Consider the following 24777-nt stretch of genomic DNA (forward strand, 5'->3'; position numbering starts at 1 on the left):
TCCAAGGATGTGAAAGGCAGAACAAAAAATCTCAAATATACTGAAATATTTATAGAAGCCCTCTTGGTAGTAGCAAATAATTGGAAATAAAACAGGAGCTTATAATTTGTGGAACAGCTGAACAAATTATGGTTCATGTATAATGGAATATTACTACTACAAAAGAAATGCTGAATATGAATACAGAGAAACACATAGGCATAGGAAAATTTATATGAATCAATAAATCAGAACCAGAAAATTATATATACACGACAGTAATAATGTAAATAGAAAGAACTACAATAAATAATTAGAATGATTACTTTATAATCATAATGATCATTCTTGGCTCAAAGAGAGAAGAAAATGCAACTATTTTCCCTTCTTTTGGGTGGTGGAGAGTATGTCTACATATACTATCATACTCAGTTGACAATGGATCTTGCTGGACTGATTTTTACAATTTTTTTATTCTTTCTCATGAAGAATTCTCTAAGATGAGGTGTGGGAGGAACATATTATGAAGGTTAGGTAATAAAAAAGATCTCAATATAATATATATGTTTTTTAATTTTAAAGAAACTTCATGAAATTAGAATTTTAGATGCCAAATAATTTTCTCAGATATTATTGCCAGCTAGAACAAAGTAACATAATGAAAAGAGTGACTGAAATATTGTGTAAAACTGAAAAAATACCTTGGATAAACATGATTTTATGCTATTTATTTAAAAGCAGAGGCACAAAGAATCACATATATTCTGTTTATTTTATTCGCTCTCATATGTGAAGGCAAGCATACAACAATTATAACAGCAAATAATCAAAGCATGCTAAGTGTTTTCATGCTGTTGGGTAGTGTTCTGTACAAATATTCCTTAATAAGCTCTGCTTCTCTGTTATTTTCTAGGAATGTACCTCTAATAGTTATATACATATAACTTCAGAGTTAATAGGTTTATAAAGAAGAGACATTAATAATAGTAAGGAAAATTGCCATCTTTGGACATTCTTGTGTCTTTCTTGCAACTTTAACTTAACCAGCCCAAGAACTATCATAAATTTTCTTTCCCCAAGCTATTATATAGTCAATGACATCTTTCCATTGGCCATTATACTACTAAGTTTCACATTTGTTCACTTAATATGTCATTCTCAGTTTGTTTTTGGAGCTCCAAACCCTCCAGAATACATTTTCATAGCAGACTTTGGGTAGATCTCTAGTGATAGTGCAATCATCTTATTGTATGAAAGTTTGCTTAAGCCTGTTAACTTGGAGTTCAGAATTTAATCTCTTTGAACTTCTTAAAAGGCAATTGAATATAGTTTCTTTGACTTCAAATTTCAGCTATCCCTATTACTGTACTGTACTGAGTTGTTAGACACTGGCTTTTTTTTTTTCATTTTTCAGGTCTAAGTTTAATTCATCAATAAAGAGAATGCTTCCAAATAAATGCTAGCTCATCATTGGTATCTTTTATAACTTACTCTTGGGCAATTACAGTTTTCATTAACCTAAGCTTGTTTCTCATGTTGTGCAGCAATTTGGACAGTCTATGTGACTTCAGGCCAGTTCCTACAATTGCAAAAACTATTCCCTGAAAATGTGAGTTATTTCTTGAAGTGCAATGGAAGAAACAGATCCAGGGCACTAAATGTTTTTCTGATGAAATAGGAGAATTAACTATTGTGCTTCCCAGGAATGTTCATATACACAGGAAGGATCTTAACTCACTTGGGGGTTCTAACACAATATGATGCATGTGTCAGAATAAACACACCTAATTGTTCCATCCAGTTCCTTTACCAACCTCAGGGGAAAAAAAGAGAGAAAAAGAAAAAAAAATCTCATCAGGAGATTTTAGTATATCAAAATGTTGTAGAAAATTAAAGCAATCTGAGGGGGTCAAAAGCTGAAATAAGTATAATTTACTCTTTCTGAATTAAAAAAAATGTTGTCTTGCTATATTAATATATTCTGTCCCCTCTCCACTACACATTTCTTTTTTTAAGTGACATCTCTCAATTAAGTAAGCTGATTTATAAACAAAGAGGTTTTTGCAGAGGAGCAGATTTTTAGTCACTGATGGATTGCAGTTCAAGTGCATAGATTGAGTAAAGATAAGGTAAGTATCTGCTCTCAAACTAATCCAGGCACTTAAAACTACCACCCAAATCCTTCACTAACAAGATAGGTGGCAAATGCAATTTTAGTCATCCAGTTTCATTGCAAGGAGCCTTCCCCATAGCAAAGTTGCTAAGATTTTATAGTTATGATACACACAGTAAGGTATCATATGCCTCTAGCAAAGAACATAAAATAACACTTCAAAAACTAAGCAAAAACATGAGAAGTTATAGGCCTAAAAGTTACAATTTTATGTACAGAAAACTGTTTTTAGGCTACTGAAATGTACATAGATGGGGCACATCAATAGGCAGCAATAACAGAGAAAGATGCTTGGCATAAAATTGCACATTTGCATAGGGAATGCTACATGTGAATGGTATTAAAGGTACACAATTCATGCAATGTTTTTTCACATATTATGCATATTCTGTGAGTGCAAAAGCTACCACAGTATGTTTGGGGTTTATGAATTTTGAAGTAAGACTTAGTAGCATATATACAATGTTATTTTTTTCTTTTTTGGACAAAAGAGATACAGGAATCATTCGATGAAAAGAGCTTCTCTAACTAGAACTTTAACCACTATTCTCTAGGGAGAATAAAGATTTTAAGAGGAAGAACCTGAGAAGGTACTTGAATTAAAAAACAAATCCTCAAAATACATTTTAGGATGGTTAAATCATTTTTAAAAGTACTCTTAAAATTTACTATTAGCACATTATTTTTATTATAAATATATGTGGTCCTTTGAAATTTCCATTTGTCATTTATGCAACTATTTAAATGACATTTAGACCTCAAGAAAGGCTCAGAAAGCATCAAATGTAAGTCTTTGTATTTGACTTTCACAATGCAAGTTTTCAATCAACTTTTATCACAACCTTGACAGTTATAAGATAAGAAGAAAAATATGATAAAAATAGATTAACCATTTAAATTACTGAAATAGAAATAGTCACAAAATTACACTATTTTTCAAAGAGCAAACAACCAAACATTTTGAAGCATATGAAAATTAACAATAAGCTGAATTACACAACTGGAGTATAAATGTTATTATTCACAATTTACACAGGAACAGGCAGGACAATCTGAGTGCTCCATGGGAAGAGCTGGAGTGGGGAGGGAAGGTGCCAGGAGTAGATTCAGAAGCTTCACTCACAGCCAGTTCCCCTAGCCCACCCACTCCTTCAGCTGTCCTCCTCTTCCTTTCCCCCCAAATATAGTTGTGCTACTGTGCTTGTATTTAATAAATTAAACTGAGGAAGTTCAGCAGAATCCAGCTGCTGGACTTTTAATGTCTTCCACATTCAATGTGGTTTCATGTTGATTCATTGCACCACTGGCACAGCAATTTCAAATCCTAAAAGTTTTTTCCTCATGCTGTCTCCTTCAAAGACAATCTGACTTCCCAGAAATTTCTGGTATACCATCTGTTTCATCCCAACTCTCTACCAAAGTGAAACCATATTTAAACAATTTATAGCTAGAAAAAAAAAGTTTTGTGAAATATGTACATTTAGGAACTGGTTTTATTTTAAACCAAGTTTTCAAGTTCTCAAAACAGGATCTTTCAAACAGTCCTAAGTTTAACATATTTGCTTCCCATGTTGGACTGTTAAAGGAAAAGTACTGAAACACCAGAATCCATAGACTCTTAAGAGAAAGCAATTTAGTGATAAATGACTTAGCTCAAAATAGAAACTCCATATTCCATAACCCTGAGGACAAATTGAAGTGCTCTCTTAGAGCGTGAAATGAAGCTGACCCTATTGCTTATACAACTAATGCAAAGGCAAGTGAGAGAGAAGGAATGCAAAGAAAAGTCTTTACTATCTAACTTCTATAATCCAACACCATTTTAAATAGTGTATTACTTATGTGCAAGGGAAATCAGGAGAGAGAATAACACTCTATCCATTCTGCATAGTTAAATCTGGACTGGCTGGCTATTCCGGAAACTTAGTTGGCTCTTCTCCAGGAAAAAGCATTCGGTCTTGCTTATTCAAAATGGCACTTACCGTATCTTCTCAAGTGAGTTTATTTTTACCTAAAGGATTCTCATTATCAGCCTAAGATGATTAATATAGAAAAAAAAAGTTCATTAAAAGACACTTCTCTTCTGAAATAATGCTGTTGCCTTAAGAGGAAAAAAATACAAGCCACTGAAATGTCAAGTAAACAAATTTCCTATAGATGTTCCCATTTAATAAGACTTTAAGTCTCATTCTTGTTAATGAGAAGGCATATTAATATGTAGCTATCTAGATAATCTTTATAATTTAATTGTTATCTATTTGAAATAAAATTATTTGAATACATAGGAAGCTTGCTTCCCTCCATTTGTTTTGAGCTCTCTCCCTGCTGTGGCTTTATTGGCAGGTCCATAGTTATTTGCATTTCCATTTCTCTTAGGATTTGGACGTATGGGTGCTTTGAGGGGCTTAAGATGCTCAACTGGAGAAAGAAGAATCTGTGGCTGTTTGGGAATTCTAATGTTACCACTAGCCTGAAGCTTAGAACTACTGTCACTGCTTGGCAAATCCACAAGTTGCTGCTTGGCACCTTCATTTGATTTCTTCTTCTTTTCCTTCATTCTCATTTCATAGTTTTGCTTTGGGGGACAAGACCTGCTACTAACTGCATCAACAGTTTTAGGAGAACTCTGGAAAACATAATACGATGGGTGAGCTTCTTCGCAATGAACTTCTCTCTTTCGAAGATGAACTGGCTGGCCAGGGGGAAACTTTGTAAACCCTTCAGGATGGGTTAACACCTTGCTAGAGAAAGTATTAGGAAATAGCTTGCTTTTCCCAGGGCTCTTTGCAGTCCACAAGGTACCAGGAGCAGTCTGAGGTCTTGCTTTGACTAGTTTTATCTTTTCATTTTGTACAGTTTGCATTTGGAGCCACTCTAGTTGAACAAGTCTATCAATATACTTCCCAAGGGACTCTATTGTCTGTGGGAGGGGCTCATTTTTGCACTCTGAGCTTGTCATTGAAATCATATTATTTAAATCCCAAGAGTTAAAAGGGGGTGGAAGGAAGTCAGGATAGTAATATTCAGCTTGCTCAGAACCTTGATCAGTATGAGGATCAAAACAAACCGGATCAATTTCTTCAGCCCTAAGATTAAGTTCTGGTGGTGTAAAGGGAGAAGGTGGAATAGGAATTCGTTCAGAATCAGAAAGATCACTTGCACTGTCCTCATCAGCATTTTCTTTAATAATATTCAAGGATTGAAAGTCAAGAAATAATTCGCCTGCTGAGGGCTCTGGAAATCTGGAACCAAGAGGAAAAGCTTCTGCGACAGATCCTGGAATATTCCTTTTAGGTTCTCCTTCCATATAACTACTTGCTTTAAGTTCATCCTCAGTCCTTTGGGAGATATCTATAATACTGTTTTTCAACTGGAAAGGAATGAGGGGTAACTGAGATTTACTTGTCTTCTTTTCTAAGGGATCCCTCTTCTTTGAACCCTTTGCTCTATTCGGAGGTGGGCCAACATTCATACTGCTGTGGGGGAAAAAAAGCAGCCATCATTCTTGGAATATATCATACAAAGACAAAACTCATTTGACTGTTATTAGAAGTAAAAACAAAATAAGAAATCTTTGGTTTTACTTTTAAATTGTTATACATTATTAGAAAAGTTAAGGTCCTCCTAAACTCCTTTGCAGAAAGGATATAGTATTCCAAAATAAATAAATTTCCCATGTATTGATGGAAGACTATCACATTTACCTCTTCTTATATAAAAGAAGTATTCTCCTCCAAAAAGAAGTAACCAAAATGATTATAGTAATTCGATTTCATTGCAACTATGTGTACAGAGAAAGCAAGGAGACCAGCTTCAATTACTGCATTTCCCTAAATGTTTTCATTATCATTTTAGAGAATGTCTGCGTGCTTTATAAACATTTGGAAAAATTGCAATCAAAACCCTAATTCTGTTGTGTTTGTGATAAACAGTGCTTAATAACATTAATAAGTAAAATCCAAAGCTTTAGTTTGCATGCCCTTCTTTAATTTAAATGTAAATAATATGCAAAGAGCATGTCTCATAGAACTTAATAATCAATGAAAGCTATGGTGATTGTGAGCTACTAAAAATTCTTTATATTTAAAATGCAGCAAAAACACAAATCCCCTAAATCCCTATTAAGATATATTTTCTGAGAATGCTTTCAATTTAAAGATATAATCAAAAAAATTGTGTTAACTGAATGGAAAATCAGTGTCTCACAAGAAGCAGCCAAACTGCCAGTGAATGGAATATATAAGGACAGGACTACACTTTAAAAGTTTAATGAATAAAATGGATTCAATGAACACTTCAAGTACTATTAGTAATATTCATTGTTGTAAGGGTTGGGGGGGGGTTGCCTTTTTTGGTATATTTGTCCACAGGATCACAAGCTACATCAAAATTTATATAAGGCTTAATTCTTAAGTACCTGGGATCCTTAAATCCTATAATGAGAATTCTGGTAGTTCAAAATGCATCTATTGAATAGCTTACAACTTGACTTTTGATAGTTATGTAATAATGGAGAATGTAAGGTAAACATGATGTTAAGGAACTTTTCTAGACATGGATTATAATTATATAATGTACAATATTCTCTATTCAAAAAATGTAACATTTCAAAAATAAAATCTAAAATTATGATGATCATAGTAACAAAGACTTATACTGAAAGGGACACTAGAGGTCATTTTGTTTAAATCTTCCCTAAAGAGGAATTTCCTCTATAATAAAGGGAAAACCTAACATGTCTTTTCCTAACCCCCTTTGCTTTCTTCTTCCTCTCTTTTCTTTGCTCTTATCCTTCAATTTACATTTACCTATCTGTGTAAATATTATATCCCCCAAGTAAAATAAAGTTCCCCTGTTCCTTGAAGGCGGGGACTGATTCATTTTTGTCTCTGTTGAGCATAGTATCTTAAAGGCACCTCACTGAATTGTTAAAATTAAGGAAAATAAGAATGATTAAATGATTTGCTGAAAGGCAAAGTTATATAAGACAATCTGCTGAAAGCCCTAGAATTTGGACATTAGCATATCTATGAGTATGATATTGTAGAAAAGGAACAAAATTTGGAGTCAAGAGTTCAGGAGATTGATCCTATGACTCTACGACTAGGACTCTTAACAACACAAGTGTAGAAAAAATATGCTTAATTCACAAATAACAATTTTAGAAATAGGAACTACTTTCTGTGCATATGTACAATATATTAGGAACAAATCTGTCAAATAATGGAATTGTACAAAAAATACTTTACCTGTTTTTCTGAGAAGACTCATTCATCCTATTCCCTTTCTTGTAAAAAATCCGTGACTGAACATCATCTAGGTTGCTATGCGATGTCTGTGAAACAGGCATATGCAGTAAAAATCATTGTGAAAATGTAAAAACTGAGCATGAAATCTGAGCAAGTTCTTTGTACAAACATTACCTTTTCTGTAGTGCTGGAGATATTCTTACTCAATCTATTCGAAGATGGTGTCAGCTGAGGAAATGGTTTCTTTATTCCTTTTATATTTGGAAAAGATGTTCCACTGTTAGAACTAGAAATAACAGAATAGCTCTTTTAAGTTATAATTACTGTTATTTCTGGCTAATGAACCTAGCATCAGTACTAGGTGGTTGCTCTAATATTTACCATACTCTTCAGAGAGAGCTAGAAATTTACAAACATTTTTACCCAATAATCATGTCTACAAATTATATGATTATGATGCTATCATTGCTATAAATTATATCTCTATGGCATTTATACATACATAGGTATGAACACATTATTTTGGTGATAGTAAATTGGGGTAATAAATCAAATATATTTTGGTGACTAACTCATCTTGACCACTATAACTGAAATGACAAAGCTAAGGTTCACTTTGTTCTAGTTTCTCAACCGCTTCACTGCCTACCTTACTAATCTGAGGCTATCAGTTCAAAAAGTTATTCCCCATTATGCCTCCCTTTCCAGTTCTGGAAAAATCAAATAATCAATTCTGCTACATTTCTTGGAAAAGTATTAACTTCCTCCCCTACAACTCCACTTACCTTAACTTTGCAGACCAAAATGATTCAGTTTGGACACTATTCTCTTATGTGTGTTGTCTCCCTCAAAAAATTAGAATGTAAGCTCCTAGAGAGCAAGGATAGCCATTGCTTTTGTATTTGTATTCTCAGCCCTTAAAATAATGCTTAATACATAAGTAAACACTCTGTAAAAGATTTTCTCATTCTTTCACATATCCCTACATGAAAAAGTAAAGTAAAAGTTGTTTTTATCATTGATGACTGTTAAAATGATACTTTTTAAATTACTTTGGCCAAAAGAAACCCAAGGCCTTAAAGTAGACTATACAAAACCAAAGGAAGTCTCCTTCAAAGTCAATTAATGAAAATTTCCTTGAGTTGCATTCAAATTAAAAGGGAAAACATTATTTCTGGAAGGAAAAAGTTCTCTAGGAAAGACAAATGATAATTTAAATAAAGATCATATAATTTCTTTAATGAAAACATCTTAAAAATTCTCATCAAAAGAGTGGCCCATTATCTTTTGGGGGCTTGGGACACAAATATCATATGATTGTATTATATGTAAATCAACAAATTAAAGTTAAACCTCATTATGAAACCCTGGAGCCACAAACACATGACCAGTGGGTCATGTAATGTCTATTAAGTCAAGACATGTCCATGAAAACTGCCTCATCTGTTTGGGGTTAATTTCTTAGTACTTCCGCATGTCTTACAAATTGTTTCCTACCTCAAGGTATATGTGGGTATACACAAATATATGCATGCACACACAGATATACATACATGCACACACATATAGTTGATATAAACAAATGTGAATATAATTTAACTATCATTACAATGAATCACAATCAACAATTTGCTAGGAATAAAAGATTTTTACTAACTTAAAGAAGAAGAAAAATAGATTTCCTTACGTTACCATTCTCTGGCGTGTTTCATAAGTCTGGTTTTCCTTTTTCTGTGTCCCTCTGGGCAGAAATAAGGGGCAGTCTTTCATGCCCGGTCCCATAACTGCTCCAAAGAGAGAATGCTTGCCCCTCCTTTTTCATATCACTTTTGCTTTAAAGCCAAAGGCTCCAGCTCTTTGCACATTTAAGTTGGAAGGTGAAATAAGAAAAATGCCAGACGCACTAAACATACACATATCGTTCTTCTCACGTGGTTTAAAAAAACACCCAACTAATTCTAGTTGCTAAATTGCTTCCCATGCTCCACTGTTTGACTAAAGTCGGTTGCATTATTCATCACATAATATTAAACCATGTCTTCCTGTCACCATCCAGGAATGACAGAAAAATAGAATCAGTATTTCCACCCCCACTCCCCCATTCGTCAGTCATTTAGGCCAGCAAAGCATTATGGGTGATGTGCAGAAATGACGCTTCACCTTACGCAGGGTTTCTCCTGCTGTCAGGTAGAAGTGGTTCATCCTTCAGTTAATATAGCCAATGAGACCATAGAAGCTCCTTCTTAAAATGAGCTTCCGCCATCAAGTGAAATGTCACAATTCCCCAAAGGTTGACTATCTAAAAACGAAAACCCCAGGAATATAAAGCAGTAATTCAATCATCTTTTTAGTTTTACTTGTGCAAATATATAGAAGCACATGTATGTGTATTTACATATTAAATGCGTACTGAATATTTACACCGCCCAGACAGACTGACATAGATTGATTACAGCTTCTTTTCGCAAGCACAGTAATACGTGACTAAGCAGCCAGTCTTACTTCCCTTCTAGCTAGCAGCCTTCCTCCCGGCAGCTTGCAACAGTAACTGCTGTGGCCCAGCTGAGCTGCTGCTGCTGCTGCTGCTGCTGCGGGAGAAGGAAACCAGGAAAAAAAAAATTGGGGGGAGGTACCACTGCGGCACGCTGCGGAGGGAGTGTCTGAAGACGGTTGTCAAAAGTCTTGAAGGAAGAGAAAAAATTCAGAGGGTGGTTGGCAAGGACAACCTTTTAGTTTTTTGACCCAACTTGAGGCTTGTGGAATTGGGGATTCCGGTAAGCGAGTCTGGCGTCACAGAAGGGGTGGGGCAGGGGCTCGACTCCTACGAAGCACCTTCTCAAATTGCAAATGTGAATGCTTCCCAGCTGATGTGGGGCTGGTGGGTGGGGCAGGGAATTTACCCTTCCAGTAACCTTCCCCCCGCCCCCTTTTCAATTTAGGAGGAGGGGGAAGACATCCACCAACCCTCCAACCCCAGTGGCGGCTCCTACTAGTTACGGATACTGAAGGGGGAAGTAAAATAATTCCTTTTTGAAACATCTTTTTAATTGCAGCAAACGGAAAGAACTCTGGGCGCTAGTGGAAGCGGGAGATAGAAGAAGGTCCCCGGACAAAAGGGAGTCCCCAGTGGCTTCAGCTCTAGCTGCACTGTGCAACGGTATTGTGACAGCTCTGGTTCTTGTTCGGGCTTCTGTAAAGGTACTGCCAGACAGACGTGCTGGAAGCTGCCGGAGACTGGGTGTTCAGGAGAGAGGTAGGGAGAGAAGAGGGCCTTGGACTCTAGGTCTCTCATCTCAATCTCTCCAGCAACTCCCGGGCATGTCTAAAGGACCGGGTTCTCTTGTCATGGCCCCCTCTCCTTGTTTGCGTCAGTCCCTATCCCGGACTGCCCCGAGGAGCGTCAGCAGCCTCACGGACTTGGATAGGGGGATGTCTCAGGAACCGAGGCCAAGCAAACCCTTCTCGGCTCCAGGGCCGCAGGGCCACCAACAGCAGTCTGGCCCCTCGAGCTGCGACCCTTGTTTGAGGCCCATTATTCACCGCAGGGCCCGTTCTCTCCCAAGCTCTCCCGAGCGCAGGAAAAAGGTGTCAGGGACTGCGGGGTCCCAGTGCCGACCTGGCTGTAGTCGACAGAACCGGGTGCGATTTGCAGATGCGTTGGGTTTGGAGCTGACCCAAGTAAAGGTCTTCAACGCCGGAGAAGACCCATCGATCCCGCTGCACGTCCTCTCGAGGCTGTCCATCAACTCCGACCTCTGCTGCAGTAGCCAGGACCTGGAATTCACCCTCCAGTGCCTCGTGCCGGACTTTCCACAGCCAGTAGACTGCAGCGACTTCTCTACCCGGTTGCAAAACCAGCGGGTCAGCCTGGAGCGGGTGACTAGCTCAGACCTTGGCTTAAGCGGCACGATCCGGGTGCTTAACGTGGCCTTTGAGAAGCAGGTGACTGTGCGTTACACCTACAATAGCTGGCGGACCCAGCAGGAAGTGGGAACCCGCTGGCGCAGTAGTGCTGGGGATTCAGATGTGTTCACTTTCTGCTTCCCTGTACCCCCCTACCTTCTGGGGCTCAATTCTGAGGTCCAGTTCGCGATTCGATACCGAGTTGGGGGAGATGAGTACTGGGATAACAATGAAGGCCAAAACTACAGTCTCAGATGCCAGACCCATCCTCTCAAAATGCCCCAGGAATGTGAGGAGAGCTGGATCCACTTTATTTGAGTTAGGGTCAAGGCAAATTTTTGATGGGGGTGAAGCTTGCTTTCAGGAAGAGAAATGTAGGGGTTCTATAAAAGCCATGAAGTTTTTGTCTATCTTGTGAACATCCTGGAACATTTCTAGCACATTATTCTGCATAAGTCAATATTCAAAAGGGCCTCTTTTACATAGGAGCTATCATAGCAGAAATGTCAAGAAAATTTTAATATAAAAATGAAGATAGGACCATAATAACGTTTGTCCTTTTCTCATCCTGGACTTCATCCCATACTCATCTAAAAATCTAAACCATTTAGTTATTGGAATGGAGTGGTGTTGTCTGTCTACCAGGCCTACTTTCAGCAGAGGTTCCTTTATCCTAAAGCTAAAAACAGACTTGGTCCAGGAAAGTTTTAAAGCATGTGTATGTGTTCTAGCAAACTAACTTAAGTTTTTAGTTTGGGAGACCGATTCCTATTGTGTATCTATTTCTGAATGTTTGTACCATTCTGGCATTCTGGCAGAGATTTTACCAGATATTTTTGGAAAGGTCATTTCTCTTATAGATTTGTAGGAAGGACTCTTGATTTTTGCATGTGATCTAAGTCTCAGGCAGTGTTAGCATTTGTTGATCTTACTGTGTTTTCCTTTAGATAAGTGACTTCCTAAGAATAGAAACATTTAGATTTTAATAAGCTTAAAAAGAGTGAGTAGTGTTGGTTGTGTTGTGTCAGCCATAAACAAAATGTACAACTTTCTGAGTATGAAGAACATTTTGATACCTCATAATATTCCAGACATGACTCCAATCAAATAGGAGATCAAGTTTATTTGTCAATCCATGGTTTACATCTCCATACAAGTGGAGGACTATTAATAGTACAGAAATGTAAACCAAAGCACATAACCATTCATGTGTTGTGGTTCCCTATTCATGGAGGTCTATATTGCACATGGGCATGATACATACAATCACATCTGCCAAATATTCCTACATTGGCTTTCCTACCTAAACTATTTCCATTATAGAAGCCTAATAATTGTCTGCATTGATATGTATGTCTCATTACATTACTCTAGATTTGAAACCACTTGAACATTTTAAGAAATCTTGCCTTAAATTATTGTCTTTAGTTATTCCTAAATCCAGCATATAGTTTCAAATGAAAGAGACTTTTGCTATTTAATTTATGAAGATAAAATTATTTCTTATATTTGTTCAAATACGGAGATTATATTAGTCATCTTTCAGAGTTTAGATGTCAGATCAAGTTAAAAGACATTCACCAATATTAAAAACACTGGTAATAATAAATCAACAGACAGTTGTACCTTTTTAATTTTTTAAACTATGTCCAGCAATATCAGATACCTGTAATTTAGCTGTAACTGGTGCCTTCAGAAAACAGAGAATTCTAAATTCCAGATAATTTTTTAGTTTTCTGTAATTTTGTAATTAAAAAAATTTTTTTAATCTATCTTCTTCCCTCTAAGCAGAGGATAACATGGATAGGACAGTATTTACTAAAAACTTACCACAATTATATAAGAACTCATTGGAACAATGATGATTTCTTATGGTGCTGAGTGGTAGCTCTGATAGCTAATATAGTAGATTAAATACCAACATATTCACTAAGATTTCACATGGAAAATATTATGGACTTTATATGATTTTTGTTATTACAAAACAGCCAACACTGTGCTTTCACTTTGGGTCTAGCTATAAGCTAGTGCATTTAAGTTTCTGAATATTAGTTGGGATTTGTTTTTGTATTTTAATCTACTTTGTTTTGCTTATATGTGTTTAAGAATCTAAGAGAACAGCAAAAGTTATTTCAGTAACTTCTTAATCTTAGATCACCCAATTTCCATTTAACTTATATGAAAATTGAGCTGGTTCTTAAAAATCATGCACTACATTGTCATGCAAGAGATATACAGGCTCAGTTGCATTTCCTGTTTTAGGGCCCAACTAAGCCAAAGGCCTCCTTGGCCCTGGCTTCTGGGCATTTATCTTCTGCCAGATGAGGGGGGTACAAGTCAGTGGTTGGGAGATTTTTTTTAATATTTATCAGTAATTGGATGCTAAATTTTTTGGAGTGTAGCTAGAGGATAACAAAGAATGTGTAAAATTCTCACTGTCATAAAGAGTTCTACATTTGGAGAAGATAGGAAATACCTTACTTACATAGTGCATCTATAGGGTTTGATGAGATAAGCTCAAGGTGTCTTTAAATCATCATCATTTGGAAGTTTTAAAACATAGAATCCATGAACAATCAAAAGATCTAATAGGGCTAATCAGTAGGGAAGCTATGGAAAACCTAAAGTTCTTTTATTAAATTAAAAGTCATATTCACCAATAGTAAAAACACTGGTGGTAATAAATCCACAGATATTAGAACATAAATCAATACAAAGCATCAACTGTGTTGTTTAAATATAATATTGGATTGTATAATTAGTGGGCTTTCTCTTAGATCATTTTTAATATGGTCATTGTTTTTTATCTTTGCACCCATTTTTTCACTTATTAAAAGTTTTAGAATATGCATAAGTTGGTTGTTATTTCTTGCAGTACTTGATGTGTTTTCTTTGCCACCTTCTTCTATCTTTAGTTTAAATTATTTCCCAAAGGAATTTTTCTCCCTTAAAATGCTTATTCTATTTTAGTAACAATGTATTGATTTTATAACAAATTTCAGTAGCTTCTTTCCTTATAACTAGTAGTATAATAAGGTATAAAGGAAGATTTTTTAATTAAAGTAATCATGCTAATTTTTCAAAAGAGTATTAAGTACTAAAGTCTTTTCATTTACATTGTATTATTTGTCATAGTATGGATGATGGTTATGGACTCAAAAAACAATTTTACATTTATCCTTATAAAATTACAAACAAGCCATATGTAAAAATGAAAATCTCATTTTGTCTTCTCTCTGACTTAGCTCTGAAAAATTTCATACTTATCAGAACATATGGAATTAATCTTGAAACAAGTATTTTCATTATCCCAAAATTCATTAGATCTTCAATTTCATTGCAAATGAAAATATATTTAAATTATAAAAATTAAATTACTCTTACATGTGTAATATATAGTATAAAGTGGCTGAGGAAATTATTTTAATGTATTTAGATAAAATTCTTTTGGTACTTCTAATACTTAAGTGCCAATGACCCATTTTTTCTAAAAAATATAGTATAATATATAAATATTATTTATAATTAGTTTTTGGGGAAATACTCATAAATATTTAATTTAGAAATCATTTTTATTTAGAAGTAAAATATTGGGGGAAAACACAAGTTTTAATTACTGAATCATTATTGAAATTAAATCACTAAGAGAAGGTCTGTCTAGGGCAGTGATGGCGAGCCTATGGCACAGGTGTCAAAGATGGCATGTAGAGCACTCTCCCCCCAGCCCAGAGTTTATTACTAGAAAGGCAGAGGGATTCAGGTGGAGCTGCTCCCCTTCCCCTCTCCACTGCACCTGAGGATATTTTTTCCACATCCCCCTACACCCAGCATCCCAATGGGAATCCTTTCTCCCTCTCCTATGTGGGGTAAGGGGGAAGTAGGGGCTCCCCACCCCACTCTGTGTGTGGGAGGGGCACGGCTCTCTGTCTCCAAAAGGTATGCCATAACTGGTCTGGGAGCAAAGAGTAAAGTTCTCAGGTACTGAGTTATGTTATTGAATCATTTTCTCATTGATCTATTGGCTACACCTTTTGGATTGATAATGAATGACTTAAAAATCTGAATGAGTTTGAAGTTTTTATTACATATTAGTAGTACTTTTAGTGTATGTATAAAGGGTTAGTGTTTACTGAAGTATTTTAGATATCTTAGCCTAATAACTGAAATTATACTATTAAATGGGTTCATAAAATTTATTATAGCCCATGTTTATTAATTATAGAAATATAAAAATGTTTGAATTTTAAGGGATTTGTCATTGTTGTTTAGTTAATTAGTCCAATTCTTTAGGACCACATTTGGGGTTTTCTTGGTAGTGATATTGGAATAGTTTGACATTTCTTTCTCTACTTCATTATACAGAGGAAATACTGAGGCAAACAGGGTTAGGTGACTTGTCTAGGGTCATACAGCTAGTAACTGTGACCTTATATGAACTCAGATCTTCCTGACTCCCAGCCCTGCACTTTTTCCACTGTGTCACTTAGCCACTTTAAGGGACTAGATATTTAATCCAATTCATTCATTTTTACACAGTCCTAGAAACATAAATTGACTTTTTCCCTTAGGGTATCCTGCTAATTATTGGCAGAATTAAGACTAGACTACATTCAATTTTCTTGACTCCATGGAAATCAAGGGTTTTTTTTTCTCCTTCCTCATACTATATCACCAATTCTAACTGTGGAAAAAGCAAATACTATTTTCATGTCTCAATGGATAATCTATATTGACAGTACTTCTAAAATCTAGTTACAATTCATTTTCTACAACAACCAAACCATCACAAGGAAAACTCTCTGGCACCAAAAAGTTTGCTATAGAAAGAATTGGGCTCCCTTGATTCTTTTGGCCAGCTTTTATTTAAAAAGGGGAAAAAAGTATTTATACGTACTATAGTAACTTTACTAGGTTTACACTTACTATGTAAGTTGCCTTTGTGTTTCCAGAATTATTTATAAATCATTATGAAATACCTTTACTACTCTGTTTTCAGGCTTTCAAAATTAGTACTTTGTCATGTATACTGCCCACTTTACTTTTGCCAAATTAGAAGACTACTAAGTACTTTTATAACCACAACTTGTCCATCTAAGTAATTCCTTATTAAAAGGAAATTTAGTCCAAAGATTAAATTCATAAAAACTTATTGAGAAGTGCAGAGAACTAAGGAATAAATCACTTGTAACATATAATATTGGGGATTAAATTCAGTATGTCCCAAGAGTTTTTTTTTTTGGTTTTGTTTTTTAAATCTACTCAGTAACAGATCCAAGAGAGAAGAGCAATTAAGGGCCAGGCAATTAGTGTTAAGGGACTTGTCTAGGGTCACAAGCTAGGAAGTGTCTGAATCCAGAATTGAACCAGGACCTTCTATCTCTAGGCCTGGCTCAATCCACTGAGCCACCTAGCTGCCCCTTCCGAAAAGTCTTAATACAGTTTTGTGAAAGCTAAACTAAAAGAAAACTAAAACTCTGGGGAAAACTTGTATGCAAATAATTACAATACATGCATGCAAAAAGAAAGATAAGTGCTATGTGAGGAAAGCTATCTATTTAGGGTCTCAAGGGAAGCTGAAGGAAGCATTTGAGTTGGAATCTAAAAACCAAATGGCATTTCTATTTGGTAATGGGAGGGCAGAATTAGGTAAGAAGATTCTATTTAAGGCAGAGATTTTTTAATCTTTTTCCTATTAGAAACTCCTTTGGCAGGATGGTGAGACCCTTTAGAATACTTATCAAAATAATATTTTAAATGTGTAAAATCACATACAAAATACTACAAAAGGAACCAGTTACATTGAAATACAGTTATCAAAATATTGTTTAAGCTAGTGGACTTAAGATTAAAAGTCTTTGTTAAAAGGGGAACTACTTTTTTAAAGGCAAATTTAGTCTTTGAGATTTCCTTCCTATAGCTATTTCTCTAGAAGTATAAAGCTTTTGCTGAAATAGCTATAGGAAGGAATTTTGCAGCTGAAGAAACTGGTGCAAATAAAATGTCTTGGCCAACTTCACACAAGTAGAAAATAGCATTAATTACTTCTACATGATGTTAACTGTTCTAACAAATTATATCAATACAACTTTAAATTTGAGAAGTACTGAGTTTAGTGCATTAAAAGTGCTAGAGGGGCAACTTTTTAAAGCTTCTGAATCTTACTGTCCTTGTTTTCAGACAGCAAAGTTCTTAGGCAATAGTGACATCTACTGGCTCCTTAATATTTTCCCCTCATAGATAAAGTTCTTGGGATGCTCCTACTTTGATGACTATATTGATTTCTTAAAGCCCCTGAACACTGGAGGGCCTCCTCAGTAATCCATTCTGCCTTCAAAAAGTTCAGCCTAGCAAAACATAGTAGAAAAAACAAATGGATGAAAACTCCAATTACCCAGATTACAAATATAGTTTATTGAATTAATATATAAATCTTAGATGCTGCAGATGGATGAGGTGAACCCAACCTAATAGGATAGTGGTCTATATCATTTAGAAATTTGTACAGTGCTTTATTCCCATAAAAAGACTTCATTTTAAAAGTCATTATTCTCTTGGTGATGCTATATGGTTGTAAATCATGTAATACCACTAAATATTCACAAAAGAAGATGACTGGGGGAAAAAAAAAACAAGAGATTGATGAATAGAAGAAATCTATAAAATATTACTATGGCTTTCCTGAGTCTAAAAGATGTTTTAGGTGTTCAGATTAATGTGTTCTTGGAAGAATTGTGAAATGATATAAATGGTTTTAAAGAGATTTTTATAAGGTTAATGACAAAAATTAAGGCTATCTTACACCAAATATTTATAGCAATATTTTTCCTTTTCCTTTTTTTTTTGTAATAGCAAAGCCCTGAACACAAAGGAGATGCTCATGTATTAGGTAATAGCTAAAGAAATTGTTCTATATTAACATAATGAATATTACTATTCTGGAAAAAGTGATGAATATAAACAAATACAGAGAAGCATAAGAAGACACAATAAACTGATGCAAAGTAAAGTAAGCAGAGTCAGGAAAACAAAATACACTGATTGCAATAATAAAAATGGGAAGAACAACAAAGCAATTGGCACAGAACTCTGCAAAATTACAATGATCAAGATGTCCCTAAGAAAGAGATATAAGAAGACACTTCTCCCTGTTCCTTTCCAGGGATGAAGTAAAGATGTGGAACACTACATATAACTGCAGAGTTTTTCAGTATGTTGTATGGCTTTGCAGAATTATTTTTCTCCATCCCCCCTCCCCCTTCTTTATTGTAAGGGAGGAGAATAGAATGGGGTAGTGGAAGTGATGTAAAATTAAAACATGAAAATTTAAATAAATCATAATTTATTTTAAAAATAAATCTCACCCAAGATATGTAGCATTTGCAAAGAGGATGGGTCATGTAGCAAAGCTAGGGGTAACACCTATAAATTCTCTAGCCATAACAGCTGGGGATCAATGAAAGTTATATTGATTAAGCCAAATAAAACCATGATTATGACCACAGAAAAAATGAAATATTTTGATTTCTTCAAAGTTTACTAGCTCTCTATATGGCTCTCTCATGAGGTTTTAAAAATTAAAGGAAGGTAAAAGCATCATCATTCAAGGAACTTCTCTCAGCAACAACACTAACCATATGTAAAATTAACATGGAAAAATTTGCCATCCAAGACATTAAAGGTCCAGTCTGAACAGCTAGAACTTTCTCAATTACAGACTAATCACAATTTTGTTGCCCTGTTAGAAAACAGCATTTTTCTACTGATTTTCATGAAAGGTCTCCATCATTGAAGGGCAGAGTATTTGTAAGAAGGATTTGTGGAAGGGCACGGAAAAGAATGTCAGAGGGATGAGAAGGTGAAGGGCAAAGAAAGGATCCCTGAGCATCAAATGTGCCTCAACCCAGTGAAGGGGATCAGTTATCAGAGGAGAGGCATCAAAGGTTTGGTATGGGAGCAGGGATGGGGGCGGTGCCGGTTGACCAGAGTTAGGGCTCGGAGTCTACAAATTATTTGATGGCTTCTCGCATCATCTTTGGTTCTTACGTTTGTTTGGTCGGCTGTGTCCTAGATATCACATTTATTTTGGTGGCATCTAAGGGAAAGTCTTAGTAAGTGGCTGGCTCCGTTAAATTCGTACAGAATCGCCACGGATCTGGGCTGGGCGGGGTTAGCTAGTGCCGCCCTCCCCCTTCTTTTAAGTCCCAAAGAAGGAAACTGGACGCTAGCTGGCCGGGTTTCCCACAAATGCTAAGGAGCCCAGACCCGATTGGAACAGACAGGAAGCTCTCCTGGGGCTTCGCCCGAGCGTCCTTCCCGTCCGCGCCAAGTCAGGTGGGCAGGTGGCCGCTGCAGACCCCGCACGGAGGCGGCAGAGAGCGCTGGCACTACGGGTTCTAAACCAGGGCGGCGGGCGAAGGCGCAGCCCCCACGGGCCCAACCTGGGTGCCCGGGGAGCCTGGAAGCTCCGTGAAGTGAACAGCATGCATAGGCACGGGAGGAGTGGGGTGGGGGTTGGGGGTTGGATGGCTGAGAAGGAGTAGGAGAGTTCCTGAAATGGAAAGAGAGCTGACCTAGATCCTCCACTCCAGGGAGGAGGGGGACGGGGAGGGGTGGAGGGGGGGGGGGGGTTGCTTCCCTCCCGCTCCACCCAGAGGTCCCCCGGGGAGGGGAGGGGCATCGCGACTCAGAGAGAGGCAAGCGGGAGGCGGGAGGAGCCTAGCCGAAGACGAAGGTGATTGGAGGAGGCGTTTCGCGCCTTTCTGTCAGGCGTGAAGCCGCCACCTCAGGTAACGTGGGAGAGACGAGAACTGGGGACGCGCCGGGGGGCTGCAGCCTAGACTGGACGACGTTTCTGAGAGCGGCCATTTGGCGGATCCGCTTCTCACCTCCCTAACAACTGCCGGGGTCTGAGGGTCCACCACGTTGACCGAAAATCTCCGCATTGGGGGTGGGCAGACAGAGGCCTGCTCCCCTAACCGCCGAAGCTGATCTAACGGTCCCGTGGGGGAGGAGGAAGCGGGAGCTTGGCCCTGCTGTGAGACCGGGGATGTGGGCGGGCCCGGGGCCCGTGGGGACTCCCTTACCTGAGATGGAGCACTTCAGTACTGGCTCCTTCATTTTCAAGGCTTATGCATGCCTCCGTGGTGGGAACCTTTTCTTCTCCACGCCTCCGCTCCTCTCTAGGGATGGCCGGGGTGGGAGGTGCCGGTCGCTCCGCTGGACAGAGGGGCCAGTAGGGACCTTCCTGTGGCAGCGTCAGTCCCCCCGGTGGCACTTTAAAACTCGAGTTAGAAGGATCATGTTTGGGCCCCGTGGGGAGACGCCTGTACCTTACTTTCTGGTTCCCTAAGCCAAGTGTTGGAGGCAGGCTGGGGTGGGGTGAAGGCCTATCCGGCCATCATGAGGTGATTGCCAACTGAGGGGATCTTCGGAATAACTGCGTTTTCGGTCCCGTTTCTGGAGGAGAATCTTAGGATCATAGAAGGGGCCTTACAACCTGAACAATCCTCCTCGTTTTACAGATAAGAAAACTCAGGCCTAGAGAGATGAAGGTGAATTTACCCAAGGTCACAGAGTTAACTTAAGTATAAAGTTTGGCAGGATTCAAACCCAGGTCTTTTGACACCAAATCCAAGATTCTACATGACACCAAGACCACATTTTCCTAACAATGATGGCACAGTTTTGCCTCCCTCAGAGAGGGATGCCTAAATTGAGATAAATAGGGTTTTGAAAAAACCGCAAAGTTTAACAATTGACTATAAACTTTAAGACCTTTACATTGCAGCTCTTAACAGTAAATTTGTTATCCACTTCAACAAAGAATAGTAATGGCCAAAAAAAGTTAAGTATTTTTATTACATCTTCTCTGCTGCATAATTTCTTCTACATAGTTGAGAAAATGTGACCTTTAATGGATGTTGGGTACCAGGAACTCAGTTGCTACCCTTTTTTGGTTAATTTGCTTGTAAAAAAGCGCTTTTTTTTTTTATCTTAACATTTCCATCTTCCTTAACGTTTAGCCCATTTTGTCTACTCCTCTTTCAATATATTTATTACTAATGCAGTTTTATATCTTATATCATTAGTTTGAACAGTGGAGGTGAAAGAACTGTGATCCTTGCCTCCAAAGTAGAATCCTTATAATAAAAAAAAAAGTAATATAGCTTAATATAGTGAGAGTAGTACCAGGGGAGGAGTCAGGAAACTGATTTTAGTCAAGATAGTTGTGTGACATTATACAATTCACTTTATCTCTCTGACCTTAGTTTTCCAAAATATAAAATAAGAGATTCAAATAATCTCCAAGTCCCCTTTCTTTAAAATTCTTATATTACTCCATTCAAATTAATATGAATATTAAGAATGAAATTAATTTTTAAGAAAAGTACAATAATGTTTTTGTTTTTTATATGAACCATTGAGTAGTGTATATCAGATTTGAAAATGTTATATAAACCGTAAGTATTTAGAATAGATATGAAAATATTTGTATTTATATTTTCTTTCAAATATTTTTATACAGTTTAGTTAAACGGAGTTGCCAAAATGCCAGTAAGACCTGAACTTCAGGTATGTTGTTATAGGTTATACTGAGATTATGTTATGTTTAATATTTAAATTATATTTAGAATATTTCATATTTACATACTTGCAATGAAGACAGATTTGTATAATTTATTATCAGGGATTAAAATTATAACATTTAAATATTTTCAAGTACTTTGCTTTACTTTGTGATGTTACTAAAAATTATATTAAATCAGTTTATAGTTTCCTGTTTAGAAATTACTCTCTATTAGTCTTTTAAAATGTAAAAACAAAAATCACTCTTTAATTTTTAGTACAGACATGTTGCCACAAATTTGGATTCTTGTGCTTCAGGTTTTTTCAAATGACACATTTCCATATATTTGAAATTAATGAAATTTCTTCAATTGATAAGACATAGCTAAAGATTGTTCTTAATTAAAAATGCTCAATTAAAAAACATAGCAGTCAATTATTGTTGCTTAGCAACATTTTACATTAAAATGAATTTTAAAATATAAAGTATCCCAAGAGTTTTTCAGTTCTTCCACATAATTTCCCATCAGAATTTTTCCCCTCTTTGCCATTTATTCTAATTAATCTTTCCTCTTCTATGATTTTAGTTAGTTTATATTACATTTTTCTGGTTTGGCCTTTGGTGTTTTTTTATTTGTTTCTAAATGCTGTGTGCAGTTCTTTAATACATCAACAATTGTGATTAGTTTGTAGTTTTGAAAATTCTAGTTGCTTACACTGGGCCTAAATTTAATGTCAAGGATAGCAAATTCTTCTACGTAAATTTTACATATTATTAGTCTTTTAGTTAAATCTATTAGTATAATGGCTGAGAGATCCTTATGGAATGATGTTTTCCACTTCATTTAATATTTAAAATCTCATCTGGGGAAGCTAGGTAGCTAAGTGGATAGATAGCCAGGCCCAGAGAGAAGAGGTCCTGGCCTCAAATCAGACCTCAGATACTTCTTATCTGTGAGACCCTAGGCAAGTCACTGAAACCCTTATTGCATAGCCTTTGTTGCTCTTCTCTTTTAGAACTGATACTATAACAGAAGATAAAGATTAAAAAAAAAAAAACCTCATGAGGATAATATGGATGGCAAGTAAAACTTGATAAAATAAAAATAACCAAATTTTTACTATGGTCATAGTTTTATTGCCTTAATTAATATCACTTCATTCCCCCAAACCAGATTTTATTTTTAGTTTTGTCTTAAATTGTTTAGTTTCAATATAAAATTGGCTTGGCAACTTTAGGGAAAAAAAACTTTAATCAGGACTAATAGATCCTTTTTTTTTCCACCCTCTATAAAGTCTCATTACTGGCAAAATAATTTATTCTCTTATTCTATGTTTAATCGTTGACATTATAATTCATAAAAGTACTACATAAACAAAGCTGAGTTATTATCCTTACTGAACCAGTGGTAATATTTATAAATTCTTATAAATTTTTCATATGAATTTTTTGGTAAAATTTTGAGTATAAAGGACAATTAATTTGTTTTGATTTGTTATTTAATCACATCATATCACTAATATTTTTAATAGTTCGAAAAACGCATAGATGATGCTTTAAGAAAAAATGACTTCAAGCCTTTAGAACAGTTTCTACAGATGGAAAATGACAACAATATCACACTTAAATGTAGTAAACAATTTTTCAGCAAGTTGGACAACCTTATGTGCAAGGTAAATTTTCAATTCTAAAAACATGATTGGGTGTCACACTACTGTTAACAAGTGAATGTTTTGTTTAAATGTTTCTGCCAGAAAGAAATGTTCCATTGGAAGAATCAAATTAAAATATTTGCTTGAAAATAGCTATTTAAGAAACATTTTTAAAATGTCTTTTTTTCCAGGTGATTTAAACATTGAAAATATTTGCTTAATTTATATTTTCAAAAGAAAAGAACCTATTTTGGTTATTTTCAAATAAAATATGCAGAATGATGTCTGTACACATGATTACCTTATTGAGTGGTTGAAATATATTGGTTGAAAATAGTTTAACTAGTAGTTTAATACTGAGCATATAAACTATCGCTTGACTCATTTTTAAACTTTTAACTAGCTCTTATGTAGGCAGAGACTTAAGTTAAAAATCAAACCCTGTATTGATTTTGTAAGTAACATTTAACTATAAGTTAACGGATCATTTTTTTATGAAAGTAAGGAATGAAAATACCTATACCACTCCTTCCTTCCTCTTTGGCAGAAGACCTTATCTTATAATTTTAACTTAGAAATAGAGGTCAGCTGATACAAACTGTCTTTCCCCCTTCCAATTCTGTAACTAAAATGATTTCACCATGTACTTCTCCCCAACCCCCATGTTCTTTTCCTTTGGTAGAGTCTGAAAAAGAGGTGACTTTTCTCTGCCAAAACCTCACTCTTTAATCTTTATTATCTCAATCTGTTTCCTCCTTCTCTTGCTGCCTATAGATATACCCAAATTTCTCCCATCTTTAAACTTTCATTTCACCTGCCATTCCCTCATTCACTGTCTCTTCCCTTTCACTACTTTGCTCTGGGAAAAAGCAGTCTACACTTACTGTTTCCTGTTCTTTATTTCAGCTGCTTGTGATCTGGTTTTCATCCATTAACTGGACTAAAAATGCTATCCCAGGTCACCAAAGATTTTTTTTAATTTAATTTTTCCCCAATTACATATGAAAACAATTTTAATCATTTTTCAAAGAATATTGAGTCTCAAATTCTCTTCTTTACCACTCACCCACCCCTTGTCAAGATGGTAAGCAATCTGAGATTTTACATATGGAATCATATAAAACATTTTTCTATATTCTTTTGTGGAAGGAAATTCAAATAGAAAAAAAAACAAGTGAAAAAATTTTGCTTTGATCTGGATTCAGGCTCATGTCTTTTTCTCTGGAAGTAGATGACATTTTTTTATCATGAATT

General features: G+C 36.0%; 3 protein-coding genes across 19 annotated transcripts in view; 2 read left to right on the plus strand and 1 right to left on the minus strand.

The window, feature by feature from the left end:
• Positions 1 to 732: 732 nt before the first annotated feature.
• Positions 733 to 20741, minus strand: FAM217B (family with sequence similarity 217 member B). 7 transcript variants are annotated; one of them, XM_007475640.2, is made up of 4 exons: positions 20388 to 20741; positions 7576 to 7687; positions 7402 to 7487; positions 733 to 5628 (listed from the first exon to the last, which is right to left on the minus strand). In XM_007475640.2, the coding sequence occupies exons 3-4, from the start codon at positions 7425 to 7427 to the stop codon at positions 4422 to 4424; spliced, it is 1233 nt and encodes a 410-aa protein (XP_007475702.1). In that variant the 5' UTR covers positions 7428 to 7487; positions 7576 to 7687; positions 20388 to 20741; the 3' UTR covers positions 733 to 4421. The 7 variants fall into 7 exon arrangements, with proteins under 7 accessions (XP_007475702.1, XP_007475700.1, XP_056668872.1 ...); XM_007475638.3 differs by lacking the exon at positions 20388 to 20741 and adding an exon at positions 9089 to 10007; XM_056812894.1 differs by lacking the exon at positions 20388 to 20741 and adding an exon at positions 9094 to 9952 and having other exon boundaries at positions 733 to 5625.
• PPP1R3D (protein phosphatase 1 regulatory subunit 3D) lies at positions 10720 to 14155 on the plus strand. Its single transcript, XM_007475637.3, has one exon. The coding sequence runs from the start codon at positions 10720 to 10722 to the stop codon at positions 11620 to 11622; it is 903 nt and encodes a 300-aa protein (XP_007475699.1). The 3' UTR covers positions 11623 to 14155.
• SYCP2 (synaptonemal complex protein 2) overlaps positions 19490 to 24777 on the plus strand; it is a 123050-nt gene continuing 117762 nt past the window's right edge. For 8 of the 11 annotated variants that reach the window (XR_008915427.1, XR_458499.3, XR_458500.3 and 5 more), the window contains exons 1-3: positions 20102 to 20251; positions 21830 to 21876; positions 23404 to 23544. Coding sequence is in view for 8 of the 11 variants with exons in the window: in XM_007475629.3 (XP_007475691.2) it covers positions 21853 to 21876; positions 23404 to 23544 (165 nt within the window). In the remaining 3 variants the exon portion in view is untranslated. The other 3 variants (XM_007475626.3, XM_007475625.3, XM_007475627.3) reach the window with 3 other exon arrangements.

This window comes from Monodelphis domestica, chromosome 1 (assembly GCF_027887165.1).
Source record: "Monodelphis domestica isolate mMonDom1 chromosome 1, mMonDom1.pri, whole genome shotgun sequence".
NCBI classification, from domain to species: domain Eukaryota; kingdom Metazoa; phylum Chordata; class Mammalia; order Didelphimorphia; family Didelphidae; genus Monodelphis; species Monodelphis domestica.

Coding starts and splice junctions, on each gene's coding strand:
- FAM217B (XM_007475638.3), bottom strand. CDS start 9,183: ATGGGACCGGGCATGAAAGACTGCCCCTTATTTCTGCCCAGAGGGACA. Junction 7,688..9,088: donor ACACGCCAGAGAATGGTAAC/GTAAGGAAATCT, acceptor TGTTATTTCTAG/TTCTAACAGTGGAACATCTT. Junction 5,629..7,401: donor GAGTCTTCTCAGAAAAACAG/GTAAAGTATTTT, acceptor TTTCCCCCACAG/CAGTATGAATGTTGGCCCAC.
- PPP1R3D (XM_007475637.3), top strand. CDS start 10,720: ATGTCTAAAGGACCGGGTTCTCTTGTCATGGCCCCCTCTCCTTGTTTG.